This window comes from Pinus tabuliformis, chromosome 5_1, assembly GCF_031772625.1.
Source record: "Pinus tabuliformis cultivar Carrire ecotype Pingquan chromosome 5_1, CPIR1, whole genome shotgun sequence".
Classification (NCBI taxonomy): Eukaryota; Viridiplantae; Streptophyta; class Pinopsida; order Pinales; family Pinaceae; genus Pinus; species Pinus tabuliformis.
The window spans coordinates 824,748,511-824,765,253 of NC_142305.1; the positions used below are offsets into that span (position 1 = coordinate 824,748,511).

Here is a 16,743-nt window from a genome sequence, read left to right on the forward strand (position 1 = left end):
GTGAATCTCATCCCTCTCTTCGGTGGACTTCGAGTGCCACCCTAGGAGGACTTTCTTTCCCATTGGAGACAGAGAGAAGATCACCCAACAGTGGAGTATGTTGCCTTGGCCAGTAAGGACGTAGTTTGGGAGTAGCTGGGGACACAGTGGGAGACTGCGTGTTTGGTGGAGCAGGGAGTCAGGGAATTCAATTGGGAAGGTTGCTGGAGGTATTCACATTGAGTTGCCATGTAGGAGAGGAGAGATTACAGTAGGAATTCCAGTGAAATACCAGTTCGAGCTGCTGGTCAAAGGGCTTGCATCTTCCTCACTCAAGACTGCACAATCACTAGTGGGGGTCACTTGGAAGGAGGCTTAACAGGAGGATTGGGGAGATAGGTTGTGGGGAAATTGTTGGGAGTCCGATTTGGGGAGGTTTCTTGACTTTGTGGCAGAAAGTTACAGCAATATTAACTACAGGCAGTGAGTTACAGTGTTGGAGGAGGGCCAATCCCCAAGGCGTCGAATTTGGAGGGTCAAAACTAGAGCAAACCCTTTGAGGGGTTTTTTCTGGGTTTTTCACAAGGATCACAGCCCTAAATTTACAGAATTTTTTGGGCAGTTTTGAGGGACCAAATCAAGGGGCAAAGTCAGCCAGCAGTGTAGAAAAATTGGGCCAATCCCTATGGGGTCGAATTTGGCAGGTTAAAACTAGGGAAAACCCTTTCTGGGTTTTTGGAGAGGACATCCCCAAAGTTGCAGAAATTTCTGGGTTGTTTTAAGGGGGTAAATCAGAGCTTGAATTCAGCCAACAGTGCAGTTTTAACTTTTGAGGGGACAGCACAGTTTTCTGGGAGCAGCAAATTCACAGCAGCTGGGCACTTTGTATTGATCACCTGAGGCTTGTAGCTTGCCTTGTGAAAGCCCGGGTGCACCTCATCCATATTTTATTGTACTCTAGTTTATTTATTAATGAAAACTGAGCTGATTTGGGTGTTGATGAGAAATTTCTGTTCATATGTTCCTTACTGAAATAAAAGTTTACTGTGAATGTTATTACTTGCCTGTGTTATCACTGCAAATCTTCCATTAGGAATATTACAGATCATAAGGTGTTTGAAGGGTTAACATTTTTCATTTGAAACAGGGAGTAATTGTTCAAACTTCTTTTCCACTCCCCTATAGAGTTGTGGGGGTGGAGATTGGATCTTGTGTATGCCACTCCCCTACAAAGCGGTGGCTTGGGGGCTGCTTTGCATTTGACCACCACAGAACTAGTGAGGCAGAAGTGGAGAGAGCTGAGATGCCACAGTTTTCTCTTGTGTTAGTGGTGTAGACTGGTTTTGTGGGGTTTGAGGAGCCTCCCCTTTTCTAACAACTTTAGTCCATTTTGTCAGTCTGTTTGTGGCAAGGCTTGGTGTGCCTAACCCATTGTTCTAGTCATTTGGGGTGCATGATTCTTAGATTTTTGCCAGTGGGGTGCATGATTCTTAGATTTTGCCAGTGGGCATGATCGGAAGTTTTGCACCTACAATAGGTTTGGGGAGAGTGATGTAACACACTTGCTGTCATATAACTCTGTTGCCCCCAAAAGCAATGTACTCAATCTTTTTCATATCTTTTGAAATAACAACCCTAAAACAAACCCTTTTTTGAGGGCATAAGTTAGGTTAAAGAATTGGGTTGGATCATGGTATATAAAACTGCCAATTGGGGTGGAGATTCAGAAAAGGCCAAAATTGTATGGGGAGCCTTGGGAATTTCACCTAGACTGAGCAATACAGTTTGGAGACTTCTTTAGCAGAAATTTTTTCATGCCATTCTGCAAAAACAACCGAGGTGCTTTGACACATTTGGGGGTTGAGAGATGTCACTTCATGACAATGTTTTCGTCGTCAAAGGAGAACTGAGCAAATCCCCTAGTTAGGCTATGGATGGCCATGTAGATCTATCCATGGGTTTTCCGGGCCTCCTTGGTCCATGATTTGATCACTTCTGGTGGGATATGGCCCACAAAATACCCCAGCAGTGTGCACTTTTTCAGATTATCATAGACCAACTAAATTTCACGATCTTCAATACCAATAACAGATTCATCAAGAGGGATTTCATTACCTTGTGTATCGCCTTGGGAAAGAACTTCTGTGGGGCTTTAGGAGGAACCATGCTTGTCAGCCCCTCAATTGATCTGTTCTTGTGTAATTGCCAGACACAGATGGCTGATGGCCATTTAAATGCCCTCCAGCTACGTTATGACTGGCATAAAAGGCTGCAGCCTCAGGCCCATCTGAACTCCACAAAACCCAAAAACTGTAAATGCTGCTGTCAGGGCAATATCTTTGGATCTATCCTTAGTGCTTTTCACAATCTATTCCCCAATGGTTATCTATGTCTATTTACATGCATGGTAAATCTCTACATATATTGACTTTCCAGTCTGTCTTAGACATATTTTTAGTTAGTACATCTGTTAATATTTTTTTCCAGCAGTGATGATGTGCAGTCATGTAGCACTGCCATATATAAGGTACAATGTATGGATCATGTGATATAGACATGCCCAGTCATGATAATTATGATTTATACTTAATATTTTTCAGTAGGCGATATTATTTTTAGTTACTGAATTAGGAGTTAGAAGTGCAAAACTCTGTTCATTATCGACAAATCATAGTCCATAGTTGCAAAACTCTAACCACAAGAGAAACAAACTATCCACAAGTTATATCCCCTGCTCAAAGAAAGAAACAATGCACACAAGCGAGCTACTGTCCTCTGTTTAAAAGTTCACTGCCTATGCTCTCCATCAGAGAGAAATGCTGTTAACTCCTTAAGAAATTGCTGCCTGCAGTGTCCACAGCTAAAGTATCTATTCATTTTACTGACCTCTCACAAAAGGATGTGTAAAATGCAGAAAATATAAGCTTGACCTCTTTTTTTAGTTCTGTTGGGGTTTAGGGCTGGGTGGGAGTGTTTTATGGTTCATTCTTTTAATATTTTTTTTCTTTCCTTGGGGCTATGGTCACCTGTTACCCCAGGGACATCCTTCAATCCATGGGGTATGTTTGGATAATATCCTAGATGTCCTGTTCCCCTTTGGGCATATCTTAGATGTAGATGTACCTATTTTTTAGGTGTAGTGGGCCACTGGTCACTGGCCACCCAATCAATATAACAATGAAATAATTCAATGTGTTGTTACTTTGTATGTTCACATTTTATTTTCTTGAATCTTCAGCTAGGTATGACATACACATACACCAGATATGTGGCTCATTTTGTTGATAAAAAATAACTGCCTTAACATCTGCAATGATAAAAACAGGAGCCACTCTTGTAGTGTTCCCTGGAAAAGATATCTCTTAAATTAAACTGCTGGATGCTACGGGATCTCATAACCTATGGTTTATGTGTTTTTACTAGGGAATTTGCCCCTAAAACTTCTTACTTGACATCGTTTAGCTTCATCCTAAATTTGGCTTCTTCAGGTTATTGGAGCAGAAGCATCCAGGTTGTGTTTGGAGGGTCCATGGATAACTAAATCTTATCTGGAAATGATTATGGCAAAACAAGGTGATGTTTGCATCGACCCCCTATCTAAATACATTTTTTAATTCAAACGGAATTGATTTTTGTTGCCTTGATTTTGGTGATTCAGTTTATACCTTCACTTGAACATTTGAATTTTACTAGATTACTTTTCTGAATAGGTGTTCCACGTTTAAGTACACCTCCACTTCCTTCAGCATACTTTGGGGCTTCACCTTCAGTCCCTTCAAATGTTTCAGACAGGGCTATCATTTCTCCTCGTCCAGTCAGGTTAAGGCCAGTACCTTCTCGCAAGATGCCTGATATGGCAGAGCCTTGGACCAGATCTCCAACAAAATCTGAGATGGAGCCTGTGGTTGCATCATGGCATGTAGTCAACACTTTAGGGTCAGTAGAGAATTCCGTAAATACCTTTGCAGGTTTGAAGACTTGTCCAACTTCTATTCTTGATCCTGTTGTATCATTGATAAGGAAAGGTCTTAGAAAGAAAGTCAACACGGCTTTCAGTGGAGCATATTAGGGCATCTTGGACTGCAAGATTCAATTGTTTTACATAGTTCTAACTTCTACCACAATCTTAGGCTTCTCTCATGAAACATTTGCAGATTCTTCTGCTTTCAGGGATGCTATCCGGTTGGTGCCTATGCCTGATTCATGTGATTTAGACAGGGGTTTACTACTTGCTGTGCAGGCTATTCAGGCAAGTTGACAAATCTTGAAGTGGAAAGACTGTTTATCTTGTCTTAAATTTAATTTTGTTGTTTCAACTTATTTCAAAAGTATTTTGTGCTGACAATCATCATTATAAATTTGTCTTTTTAACTATCCACAGACTCTACTAGATGCCAAGGGTCTTCCCGTTATTGTCGGCATTGGTAATGTGCTTCTCCTTTGTTGATATCATTATGCATTACCTCACAATCTCAAATGGATGCTTCATGGTCTTAAAAATATAGTCTAAGAATGTTATTAGCTTTGCATTCTTTCTTAATTCCGTTTTGCATGCTTAAGTCGGCATGTTTTAAACTTGTAATTGCAGCAATGTCAAAATATTATTTCTAAGAATATAAAAACTTTTATGAGTTTTCCATTTTCTCTTTATGTGCAATATAGTCAAGTTTATATTTTCTTTCGACTTGTAACCATAGAGTATATTATTTTTTCAATAGATACAATATGTATCACTGTCGTAGGCAAAAGTAAATGAAAATACATTTTTTCAGCAAGGTAAACTGGCTTCCTCAAGTGAGGAAAATAATCATGGGAATGCAGGTCTCCTTTCAGATGGTTGTAAATGTGGGAATAGAACTCTAGTAGGGGGTGGACCCTACTCTTGGACCTCAGACTGTTGAAAATTGTAAATAGGTTCGGTCTTCATTATGATGTAACTGTAATCACCACATTGTATATTCTTTATAAAGAAAGAAAAAGAAAGAAAAATAAATTATATTTTATTTTTGGAGTATGGGTTTCATACTCAAGTTTAAGTCAAAAGCATGTTCTTCTTGCTTTTAGGTCTTCTAGGTCTTTCTAGGTCTTCCTAGGATAAAGAATAATATTGGTCATGTGTCATAGTCCCATTTGGACTCATTGTAATGAAAAAAATATTTATTTTGTTAAGAAAAAGCCATGGATAAGTGCAAGACCAAGTCGGCGCAATGAGCAAATCAAGTTGACATAAAAGGAGGGAATTAGACTCATTTGGCACATTCATTTCACACAAGTTCGCTCTGCAATAACGAAGAAGAGAAAGAGTCGTTGGAGGACGAAGAAGAGGAGCATAAGTCAAAGTTTGTCAAAGATTCTCTTTTCTTGTGTCGCTAGGGTTTGTGAAGCTGCCAGTTGCAGGAGGCCAAAATTCTGAAGCAGTTGCAAGAGGTCGCAATTGCAGGGGCCGAATTGGCAGTGATAGAGTTGCAGTATCGAAGTTATGGAAGCTGTCTCAAGGAAGATCTTGTTGGGGGTTGGCTTGGGGCTTGGAGGGTTTGTTGGCTTTGGTCTTTGGGTCTTGGAAGTCTCTTTTGTAAGCAGATTCTTAAAAGGTAGAGAAGCATTTTCTTTCCCCTTGGAGGGGTGTTGCCTTGGCTTGGAGCCTATATCTTGTGTACTTTGACTTGTAGTGATCTTCATTGTTTTGGTAATTGCTTGATGAACAAAGATTTAATAAAGTAATAAAAGGCCAACAAATATCACAAGTAATTATCAAGTTAATAAGTCTTTTGATTTCCCAACATGGTTTCAAAGCTAAGGTTCAGGGAGACTGAAGATCACATCTTTGGTGGCACTATGGCAAGGGCTATAAGGAAGGGTTTCAAGGTTCTTGGAAATCTCGCTACATCCATCAAGAATTGTCTATTGAAGATCATCTCTATTGAGAAATCCTTAGGGAAACTTTGTTAGGACTTATTTAAATTTGATTTCTCTTATCTTGACAACTTGTGATTTGCTATTATTTCTTCTTCTTTATCATCATATACTTATCATCAAGACAATTGCCAAAACTATGAAGATCACAAAGACAACAAGAGAACACAAGATGTAGGCACTCATCCAGGGCAAATGTTGAGCTCAAGGGTTGATGATCCAGAGGAGCAATTGAGCAAACCTAGACTTATGTGTGGAGGAATTCTATAGTAGATGATTGGGCAATCCTCCTATCTCGTGTTCATTGTGGGAGATGGACATCTTGTAGTGATAGGTGGCAAACCTCCATGCCCTATGTTAGTCTTCATTGGAGCAACGCAGGAAGACTATAGTGAGCTAAAGTCCCTTAGTAAGCTGAGGAGCAACAAAGGGCAGATCGAGAGTTGTTCACTAACGGAGTTGTGAACAACTCAACTTAAGTCTCGATGTGTTGTGCCCTTAATGGACTAAGGCACAATTAGTGAGTAGATTGATAGTCGAGGTTCAGTGACCAGATGGACTTGGAGCATTGACAGAGGCAGACGCTGTAGACTGAGAGCCGTAGGACCGAGTAGGTATAGGGTACGACTGAGAGGAGCTAAGAGAGCGCCGTACGTCAGCCAGATGGTCAGTGTATCTTGTATGGCAAGATTGGTTGTCGATGGACTGACAACAAGCCCTAATTTTATGTCTTGTTTCAGTGGATGTATGAGGGCCATTATCCACGGTACGGGAGCCCTAGATTGTTGTATTATACGTTGATTAATATAACGAAGTTGGGTTGAAAAATGTAAAAAGTTGTTGATATTTTGTGCACTAGTAGATTTACTGCTGTTTATATTCCGGTGTGCAAAGTAGTATCGTTGTGATTCTTGGTTTGGTAGCGTTAAGATATTTAAGATTCTATCTGAGACACCAAGGTCGTGGAAAAATAACATGGTATTCGAGCGTATCTGAGCTACTTTGAGGGACAGTGAATCAGAGTGTCGAGAACGAAGCAAATAAGAGGGAGTTGTTGGTGTCTAGATCATGGAGCAAATACTTCAATTGAAGACATGGAGATGTGGTCTTGACTGGCTTGGCAACAAGATTGGTTGGGAGTTCTGGTGGGTTGGTGGTGAGCCTGGTGAACAACAGTTTTTTGTAGGGAAGATTGTTGATCATGGACTTCCGTTGATTTGTCATGGATGGTTGGGACAACTCAAGGGTTTCTTTGGCTTGGATGAGATCAGGTTGATCGAGATGGCTTCATGTGATGGACTACAGTTTGGTAGGCTAGACTCCTAGAGTCTTCATCGGATTGTGATGTTACATATCCAAGATTGAAGGGATTTGCACAAGTGGTATTGATCCAGGAGGATGAGTTCTTGCAGGACTGAGCCAGTGGAGATCATGTAGGCTCAGAGGGAGTCTAGCCTCAGAGGGAGCAACCCTATGGAGGTTTGGGATCTTCAGGTTCAGATGTGATGAGGTAGAGGCACTACCAAGATTGCGAGGTTCATTCTACAATGTATGCTGCAGTGATGAAGCCAGATGGGCTAGTGTTGCCAGCGCTGATGATGGTTACTTCCTAGTCTTGGAAGTGCCTCCCTTGCTAAGAGGGAGTGTTGATTTTTGTAGCTTGGGAGCTACTCCAAGCCTTGAGGATTGAGGGTTTGGAGGAAGGAGCTCCACAAGTGGCCTTGTGGGCTTGAAACCCAAGCTTGGTGTTTTGCACCCTTCGATATTGGCGACAAAACTATGGAGAGATTTCGACATGTTATGGATGGGGATGATAGTACGCATCGAGACGAGTTTGAAGCATCGAAAATCATCCAATTCCGAGTTGTGGTTGAAGAGAAATGAATTTTTGAATTTGTGGAGTGGGCTTGTGTCACAAAGTTTAGGTTGGCATAGTGTTTTTGGTCACCTTATGATAGTTGGCAAGCCACCTTAGAAGAATTCGTTGGAGCCACTTGAAGGCTATAAATATACATCAAGTGTGAAGCGTTAAGACATATCCAAAGTGAGCAACACAAGGGCAGCGTAGAAGGAAAGAAGAAACTCACATTAAGAGAGAAAGGCACCTCTATTACTTTTCCTACTTATTCTTCAATAAGTTCTTTATGAAATTCCTTCAATAAACATTAAAATTAATTCTGCTGCAGATATCACACCGTTATACAAAAACAAACACATGTACAAGAATCAACACATTGACACAGATGTTTTGGATAATAGTCCCCGAAAAAACCCAATGTGGGAAAACTAGTGCATCGAGGGAGGATTTTATTATTTAGCGATTCTTCAATACAATAGGGTGCCAAACTGGCTTACCCACAGAGAGAAAAATTCTCCAGTACTTCTCCTAGTCCCAGCCTCTGTTTCGCTGACCTCTGTGTGGCTCCCAAACACTCTGTGCCAGCCTTGGGCCTCTCTGCGTCACCCACACAGGCACTCTAGTGACTGCGCAGGCTCCCGCTGCCTCTGCGTCTGCCTGAAATGCCCTGCATTTGCCTCTCCTGCCTCAGCGCTGGTTTCCAGTGGTTGATCTCTTCTCTCTGTTCCGTACTCGCTGCCTCCTGACTGCTCACCAGACCACTAGTTCGAATTTCTCAGCTAACCCTGCTCCATAAATTGAATTGACTGGTCTCCCTCAGTGTATCCTCCAAGTGACCCTCAAGCCTCCTCTTATACTTTTCTCGTTGACAAATCAACGGTTGAGATTAAGTCCCTAATCAATGGCTAAGATTAACTCCCGCTAGATCCATGACTTTTGGACCCTTCTAACATAGTTTTATATTAATTCACATTAATATTTTATTTTTCTTAAGTTTAGACTTAGGGACTCCATTAAAAATATTAATTATTTTAATATCTCCCAAACTGTTTAGAATCTGCCCAAGCCATTTCTGGGTATTGGAGATCTCATGTGCTTTAACCTCTCCACCAATTTTTGTGCCTAGAGCACATCCGGTGCTACCCCAAATCAACACAGGCTAGTGGCATGTTCAGCGAAGGAAAATAGGTTCTTTGGAAGCTTCTTGTGATTGTTTTGAAGGTGCAATCAAATCTGCAGGGAGGCCACATTAAAGAGAGACAATTCTGGGTTGTTGGGAATTTGTTTTAGGGTGATTCCTCCCTGAATTTAATAGGTTGCAGACTCTATGGTAATCACAGAGGTAACACAGAGTTGTTGGGGTAGTTGGAGGGGGCCGTAAGGCCTATTCCTACAGCAGAACCGTGTAACAGTGACAGTGTGGGCAAGCAACAAGGAAGGGAAGGTAAGCCGCAGAGTTTGGAGGATTGTTGAGGGTGTTTTGTAGGGATGACATGGACTATGCATGTCCTAACCACACCTTCAACAATTACAACAGTCCATGAAGTAAAGGTATGCCATTTTCTCCACGAGTGCCATGCGTTGGATCCTAGTTTGTGGATCAGTTTTGGATCGTATTTATTGCAGCCTATGGAAGCCAAGGAGGGAGGGTTGACTGGAAGGTTAGAAGCCCTAACTAGTGGGCAGTTTCCATAGTGAGGATTGTTGATTTGATGTGATTTCTATGTGCTTTTGGTACTTGGCATCTTTGTTTAGGGTCGCAGTATGGTGTTGTAGGAACAACACTATTGGAGGATTGTTTGTTTGGGCTAAGAGGGCAAGGAAAGCACCTCTTCCCTAGCCGCAGTCTTCTGATGTAGGCCGCAACCCAAACAGAGATGGGTTCTTTGTCTATGAGGGTCGAAACCTTGATGTAATCTTCTGTGGTGTTGCAGGAGTCTTGAGGTGATGTCTTGAGGCCACAATAATGTAGAAGGGTGGATAGAAGGGTAGTACAGGAAGGCAAATGGTTGGACAAGGAGACTAGTGTCTGGAGCAAGGGTTAAGGGTTGTTGATGTGCCCTAACCAAACTTGTAAGTGCACAAAATCCTAGACAAGACGACAACAACAGAAGGAGTTGCAGATGGCCTCTTGGATGATGGTTTGATGGTGTCCTAGGTGAGGACAAGTTGATGGAGTCTGTTAGCAGCCATGTGTAGGGGTCTCCTAGATGTTTGGATGCCCTAACTAGGAGAAGATGCTACAACAAGTATTGGTCACTCGTGGACTGTTGGAGGATAGCGTGAGAGTGGATCAAGTGTGGACGTGGATTGGGCATTTATGGTTTGCTGGAGGACAGCGTGATAGTTTCCAAGTTGGATCCCGGTGTGCACCATCTTCATGGACCTAGATGGTTGCTAGAGTGGTAGATGTTGGGCTCAAGGGTTGATGATCAAGAGGAGCAGTTGAGCAAACCTAGACTTGTGTGTGGAGAAGGACTTCTACAGTAGATGATTGGGCAATCCTCCTATCTTGTGTTCATTATGGGAGATGGACATCTTGCAGTGATAGGTGGCAACCCTCCATTTGCTATGTTAGTCTTCATTGGAGCAGCGCAGGAAGACTATAGTTAGTTGAAGTCCCTGAGTAAGCTGAGGAGCAACATAGGGCAGATTGAGAGTTGTTCACAAACGGAGTTGTGAACAACTCAACTTGAGTCTCGATGTGTTGTTTCCTTAATGGACTAAGGCACAATTACTGAGTAGATTGATAGTCGAGGTTCAGTAACCAGATGGACTTGGAGCATTGATAGAGGCAGAAGCTGCAGATTGAGAGCCGCAGGACTGGGCAGGTATAGGGTACGACTGAGAGGAGCTGAGAGAGCACGGTACATCAGCCAGATGGTCATTGTATCTTGTATGGGAAGATTGGTTGTCGATGGATTGACACCAAGCCCTAATTTTATGTCTTGTATCAGTGGATGTATGGGGGCCATTATCCCTGGTACGGGAGCCCTAGATTGTTGTATTATATGTTGATTAATATAACGAAGTTGGGTTGAAAAATGTAAAAAGTTGTCCATATTTTGTGCACTAGTAGATTTACTGCTGTTTATATTCCGTTGTGCAAATTAGTATCATTGTGATTCTTGGTTTGGTAGCGTCAGAGATTTAAGATTCTATCCTAGACACCAAGGGCATGGAAGAATAACATGGTATTCGAGTGTATCTGATCTACTTTGAAGGACAGTGAATCACAGTGTCGACTACGAAGCAAATAAGAGGGAGTTGTTGGTGTCTAGATCATGGAGCAGAGAGTTCAACTGAAGACATGGAGATGTGGTCTTGACTAGCTTGGTAGCAACATTGGCTGGGAGTTCTGGTGGATTGGTTTTGAGCCTGGTGAACAATAGTTTGTTGTAGGGAAGATTGCTGATCATGGACTTCTGTTGATTTGTCATGGATGGTTGGGACAACTCGAGGGTTTCTTTGGCTTGGACGGGATTAGGTTGATCGAGATGGGTTCATGTGATGGACTATAGGTTGGCAGGCTAGAGTCTTCATCGGATTGTGATGTTGCATATCTGAGATTGGAGCGATTTGCACGAGTGGTATTTGATCCAGGAGGATGAGTGCTCGCAGGACTGAGCCAGTGGAGATTGTGTACGCTCAGGGGGAGTCTATAGCCGCAGAGGGAGCAACCCTATAGAGGTTTGGGATCATCAGGTTCATATGTGATGAGGCAAAGGCACTACCGAGATTGCAAGGTTCATTCTACAGGTTATGCTGCAGTGATGGAAGCCAGATGGGCTAGTGTTGCCGGAGATGATGATGGTTACTTCCTAGTCTTGGAAGTGCCTTGCTCTCTAAGAGGGAGTGTTGATTTTTGTAGCTTGGGAGGTAATCCAAGCCTTGAGGATCAAAGGTTTGGAGGAAGGAGCTCCACAAGTGGCCTTGTGGCCTTGAAACTAAGCTTGGGGTTTTGCACCCAAAGGCCTGACGACAAGTCCAACAAAATGGAGAATCTCCAATGATGTAACAAAATGCTTGAATTGCAACAATAACAAGGTTGGCGAAAATTGATGGCTAAAGGCCAGATCAGACTGGTTCTCTATGTAGTGGTGGAGCGGCCAGAGGATCGAATAACTCTGATACCAATGTAATGAACAAAGTTCGTATACTTAGAGGAATGCTCTAATACCAATGTAACGAACAAGGTTTGTATACACAATAGAATACTCAGAAGATTTGGTATATAAGAATGTCCATCTCACTTGTATTCAAATATTCTTACATAATATATTATCTGTCTCTCACTTGTATTCAAATATTCTTAAATAATATATTATCTGTCTCATGATGGACATTCTTATATACTAGATCTTCTGAGTAATCTGCTGCGTATACGAACCTTGTTCATTACATTGGTATCAGAGCATTCCTCTGAGTATATGAACTTTGTTCGTTACAAATCAACCCACAGGACCATATTTAACGACGGGTCTAAGTTTGGCGAATTGTGGTTTCAAAACTTTTGAAAACAATTTGAGGCATCAAATGTTGTTTTTTGGGGTAAAACTTCGTTGCTTATGCAACACACCCTCTGACACTATTCTACACTGATACCTTTCGAATGATGCAAGAATCGCCTCAATTGGAGTCCGTATGCAAAACTTATGCCACACGAAACTTGACCTTCCTATTTTTATCACCATGATTTTAGAGGATTACACATCAACCACCATTATTCATGGAAAAGGGGCTAGCTATGCGATCATGATGAAGAAAATTCTAGAAGAGTCAATATTGTAACTCTAGTTAAGAGTTGGAGTAGTTAAACTTAACCACTAGTAGGCTATTGAGCCGTGTTATAACCAGGCCACTAGGAGGAAAAAGGGTTCCATTCTATTCTCGAATCTCATGCATTTTTTGGTCCATTGATGAGCAAAATAGTTGAGAGTGGATAGAGAGAGAGAAAACAAAAAGAGTTTGTGCACTATAGCAGCCCACGGGTCATAGGTCTCACTTCTTTGTACTTGCTTCCATTTCCATTCAAAGAAAGAGAGAGTAGAGTAGCCTCACCTTCCAATAGGGTTTTCTCCCGTAAGGATTTCCCAGGTCATATATTGTGTTATTATGGTTGTGAGTGATTGTGTTTATGTGTGTCTCTATTTTTTGTATGTCATATATTGTATGCATAAGCATAACACAGTAATTAATGAATCTGGAATCCAAGGAGAAATTAGCCCCTGTAGTGTAGATTTCGGATTTTCAAATATCTTTTAGTAGATCTATTGTAACAAACTATCTAGTAGAATATCTGCGACAATTTACGGATCATATTGGTATCATAGTAGGTTTCTTTCGGAATATTGTGGGGAGTTACAGAGGATCTTGATCGGTTATGCCGAAAGTCATAAAACCCTAGCCATTGTCAATGAATCTATTAATAACTCTCAAGATCCTGCATAGGAGAGATTTGTGTGGCTAAAGCACAAGTCAAAGATATAAATCGTAATGTAAGCCTCCTCATGGCAGTGTTGACCAATAAGCTCAAGCTATTTAGAGAAGATGGAGGTTCTAACATAGAGGTTAGATCAGAGGGGAGATCGAAGGATTGGGAAGAATCAAAGAGGGAGCCTAAAAAAGAACGGGAAAAGAAACAAAACAGTTCAAATGCTGTGAACCATTCATAGTCCCTATTCAAAATGGAAGCGAAGGTTGACATCAAGTCATGTCAAGGTGATATTGACACTTTGAATTTAAATCACTAGTTGTAGCAGTTAGAGGTTTATTTTAGTGTTGAACACATAGAGGATGTTAATATTTAGGGCTAGATTCTTCTTTGCTGTAGATAATTGCGTTTTCAAACTTTTTCAACATTTTCATATAACATTCACCCCATAGGATCATATCACCATTAATAATTATGTAGAGAGAATAATAACATCAACAATGTAGCGGAATAGAAAAGCATACACAATAGAGACACTAGGATTTAGGTCGAAGACCAGGGAAATACCCCATAAGGGGGAAAACCCAACCAGATTCTTCTTCTTAGACATTCATCAAATGTTTAATTGAGATGTAAATTACAATATCATGAGACATAAGTCGTTTATCATCAATCAAACTGGGCCACCTAGGGCCAATGCAACAACAAACAAGAATATTAGAGAGGCATGCACAAGCCTCCATAACACACTATCACAAGAGCACAATACACATTACTGTCACTGTCGTAGAGGTTCAACCATAATTGTCATGTCATCATCATAGAGATAAACCATAGATCAGAGTGTCACTGTCATATACCGAAGGTCACTGTAATATCAAGTTCACTGTCATTCATCAAGGTAACTATCTTATGTATCAAAGTCACTGTCATACAAGGTTACTTCCATATACATTAACTGTCATATCAAGGTCATTTCCATATCAAAGGTTACTGCCATTGCCATATCAAAGATTACTACCATACTAGGTCACTGGCTCACTCTCACTTACATCACTAACTCACTATCATATTGATTACTTACTCATGGTCATCAAGGTCACTGATATAGGGTGAATTGTCATCATGATTACATCACTGTCAATTTTGCCATACATCTCTGAATATACATAGTCATATAAACACAAGAGACGCTGCTATATTTCTTTGTCATAGGCACCTCGAAGTCACAGTTATATTTCATTGATAAAAACACTGTCATACAATTATAGGTCACAGTCATGCCTTCAAGTAGCTATCATTGAGATCACTGTTCATACCTCCGAGTCACAGTCATATAGATTACTGTTGATACCTTAAAGTCACTATCATGTTGATTTTTGTTCATACCTCCAAGTCATCGCTGTCATTGTCCATACATTACGAGCCACAAGGATGCTACAAAGATACTAGTGTGAGCCATTGGAATACAAATGCGAGCCACAATTGACATTTACAAGCCATACAATATATATACAAGCCATTGTAATATAGTGTGAACCACAGAGTAAAGAGTGCGAGCCTCAAAGCATATATGTGAGTCACTGTAATATAGTGCGAGCCACAGAGAGTAGACACGAGCTTCAGAATTAAACATACGAACCTTAGAACATATTGAGCCTCAGAGATAGATGGGAGCTACAAGAGTTATGCGAGCCACAAGAATTATGTGAGCTTCAGAGATACGTATGAAGCCACAAAAGTAATGCGAACCTCTGCAATGAGCCATTGTAATGTAATCGAGCCTTAGAAAGATATATTGTGAGCCAGAGACATAATCTAGCCAATAGAACAGATGCAACTACCACAGAAATGCGAGCCAATAGAACATTCGAACCGTAAAGAAATGTATTCGATGCTTGTGTTATCAAATGAGGCACAATGATGGGGTATTTATAGTTGATTGTACATATGAAGGGACACATTCCTTGGAGCAGGTTGACTTGATGAGGCCGACTTGTAACTTGGAGGGAAAACACTTAAATTCAAATTTTGCTCACCATAATAGTTAAATATATTTTTCCTTAATGATTGCTTGCCCTATTTGTGCCACATTAATAATAATATTTCTTTACCCAATTTCGAATTTTCTCTTTTGGGGCAAGATGGGTTTCATTTGGGCTCTTTGGGAAATTTGCCCCATAGCTGCCCAAATTTTAATAGAGGAAGAATAGAAAATTTCGTTTGCTCGACTAAAATTAGAGGGCCATGCCCTGGCCTGATGGGAAAGCCACACGAAAACCCTTAGGTTGGAGGGAGATCCTTTAGTGACTAAGTGGAAGGATTTCAAAACTCTCATAAAGTCACAATTTTACACTATCAGGTATGTAGAGGACTAGTGGAAACGATGGCATTACTTCAAGCAGAGACATGGGCAGAGTGTACAAGAGTACATCACAAAATTTAGAAAGATGGCTATAATGTTGGTTATCTCCCCAAAGAACCCAAACTTATTCCTCAAGTATCTGAGGGTCTACACAACCATCTGCGGAAGCAAGTGATGCTATTCAAGCCTAGAATGGTGGATTAAGATTGTGTACAGGCACAATACTTGGAGAACATAGGTTAGAAGAAAGGGAAATCTAGTGGATCAAAGCAGGAGCACCAAGAAGTGCTTTCGGGGAGGGGAAGAAGAAGCAGAAAGGGGGAAAAGATAAAAATAAAGTTGCCACAACACAAGTGCAAAGATTCCAGCAACGACTGCAACCATCAATGGTCATTTCGAGGAGTGTTGGAAGTTGCATCCATAGCTCAACCGAAAGAAAAGAATGAAATATTTGTTGAATGGTGTTGTCATTGATATCAACCCTGGGTTTGACTTTGATTGAAACACCAGTCATTGATATCAAACGAATAATGAATGCTTCTTAGAATTGTCTAGACTATGTCAATTTGAAGGCTACACTGTTGGATGGTTGAAAACCCAAGTCCTAGGGTTTAGGTTCCCTGGACTAAGGACATGCCCCGACTTTGTCGAGGTTTTTTGAAGTAGAAAATCATTGAGTTTGGGTTGGAGATCCACATCATTGGATTCTCCTCGAAAAGATGTTACTGTTGATATATGGCACACCTCAAGAGGCTTCCTGGTTTGAGAGATATTCACATTTTAAGTTGGTGACCCCAATTTCCGGGCTAAAACCCTAAGGGGTAGTGACATGGCATGCTTTCATTGGTCAAGGGCATTTAATATCAAGCATATGGGTTCCTTGGTTATGTTTTATGGTAAAATCATCATAGTAAGGGCATCTAACTAATTAGCATCCAAAAACTCCTTACCTAAACCTTGTCCCGATTCCCTCCTCCATTAAGCTAATGATCTCTTTCCTTAGGGCCTAAGATAATTAATTAATTATGGTTATTTGAATAATTAACAACTAAAAGAATCTAAACCTACTCCAATGTCTATTTTTAAGAGCTCCTAACTAAGCCTAATCAAACCTATAAAAGGAGACCTATGCACTCACAAAGACACAAAAATATCAACACATTTTCTTATATTTGAGTTCTGAAATTTTCGGTT

At 40.9% G+C, this 16,743-nt stretch overlaps 1 protein-coding gene across 3 annotated transcripts in view; it reads left to right on the plus strand.

Annotated features, from left to right (window-relative positions):
- The window catches only part of LOC149167450 (P-loop containing nucleoside triphosphate hydrolases superfamily protein), a 428,107-nt gene that overhangs the window by 153,621 nt on the left and 257,743 nt on the right, over window positions 1-16,743 (plus strand). The window contains exons 11-14 of one of the 3 annotated variants that reach the window (XM_089432992.1): window positions 3,468-3,552; window positions 3,690-3,947; window positions 4,134-4,228; window positions 4,361-4,403. In XM_089432992.1, coding sequence (XP_089289118.1) covers window positions 3,468-3,552; window positions 3,690-3,947; window positions 4,134-4,228; window positions 4,361-4,403 — 481 coding nt within the window. The remainder of the gene's footprint in view (window positions 1-3,467; window positions 3,553-3,689; window positions 3,948-4,133; window positions 4,229-4,360; window positions 4,404-16,743) is intronic. The other 2 variants (XM_089432993.1, XM_089432994.1) reach the window with 2 other exon arrangements.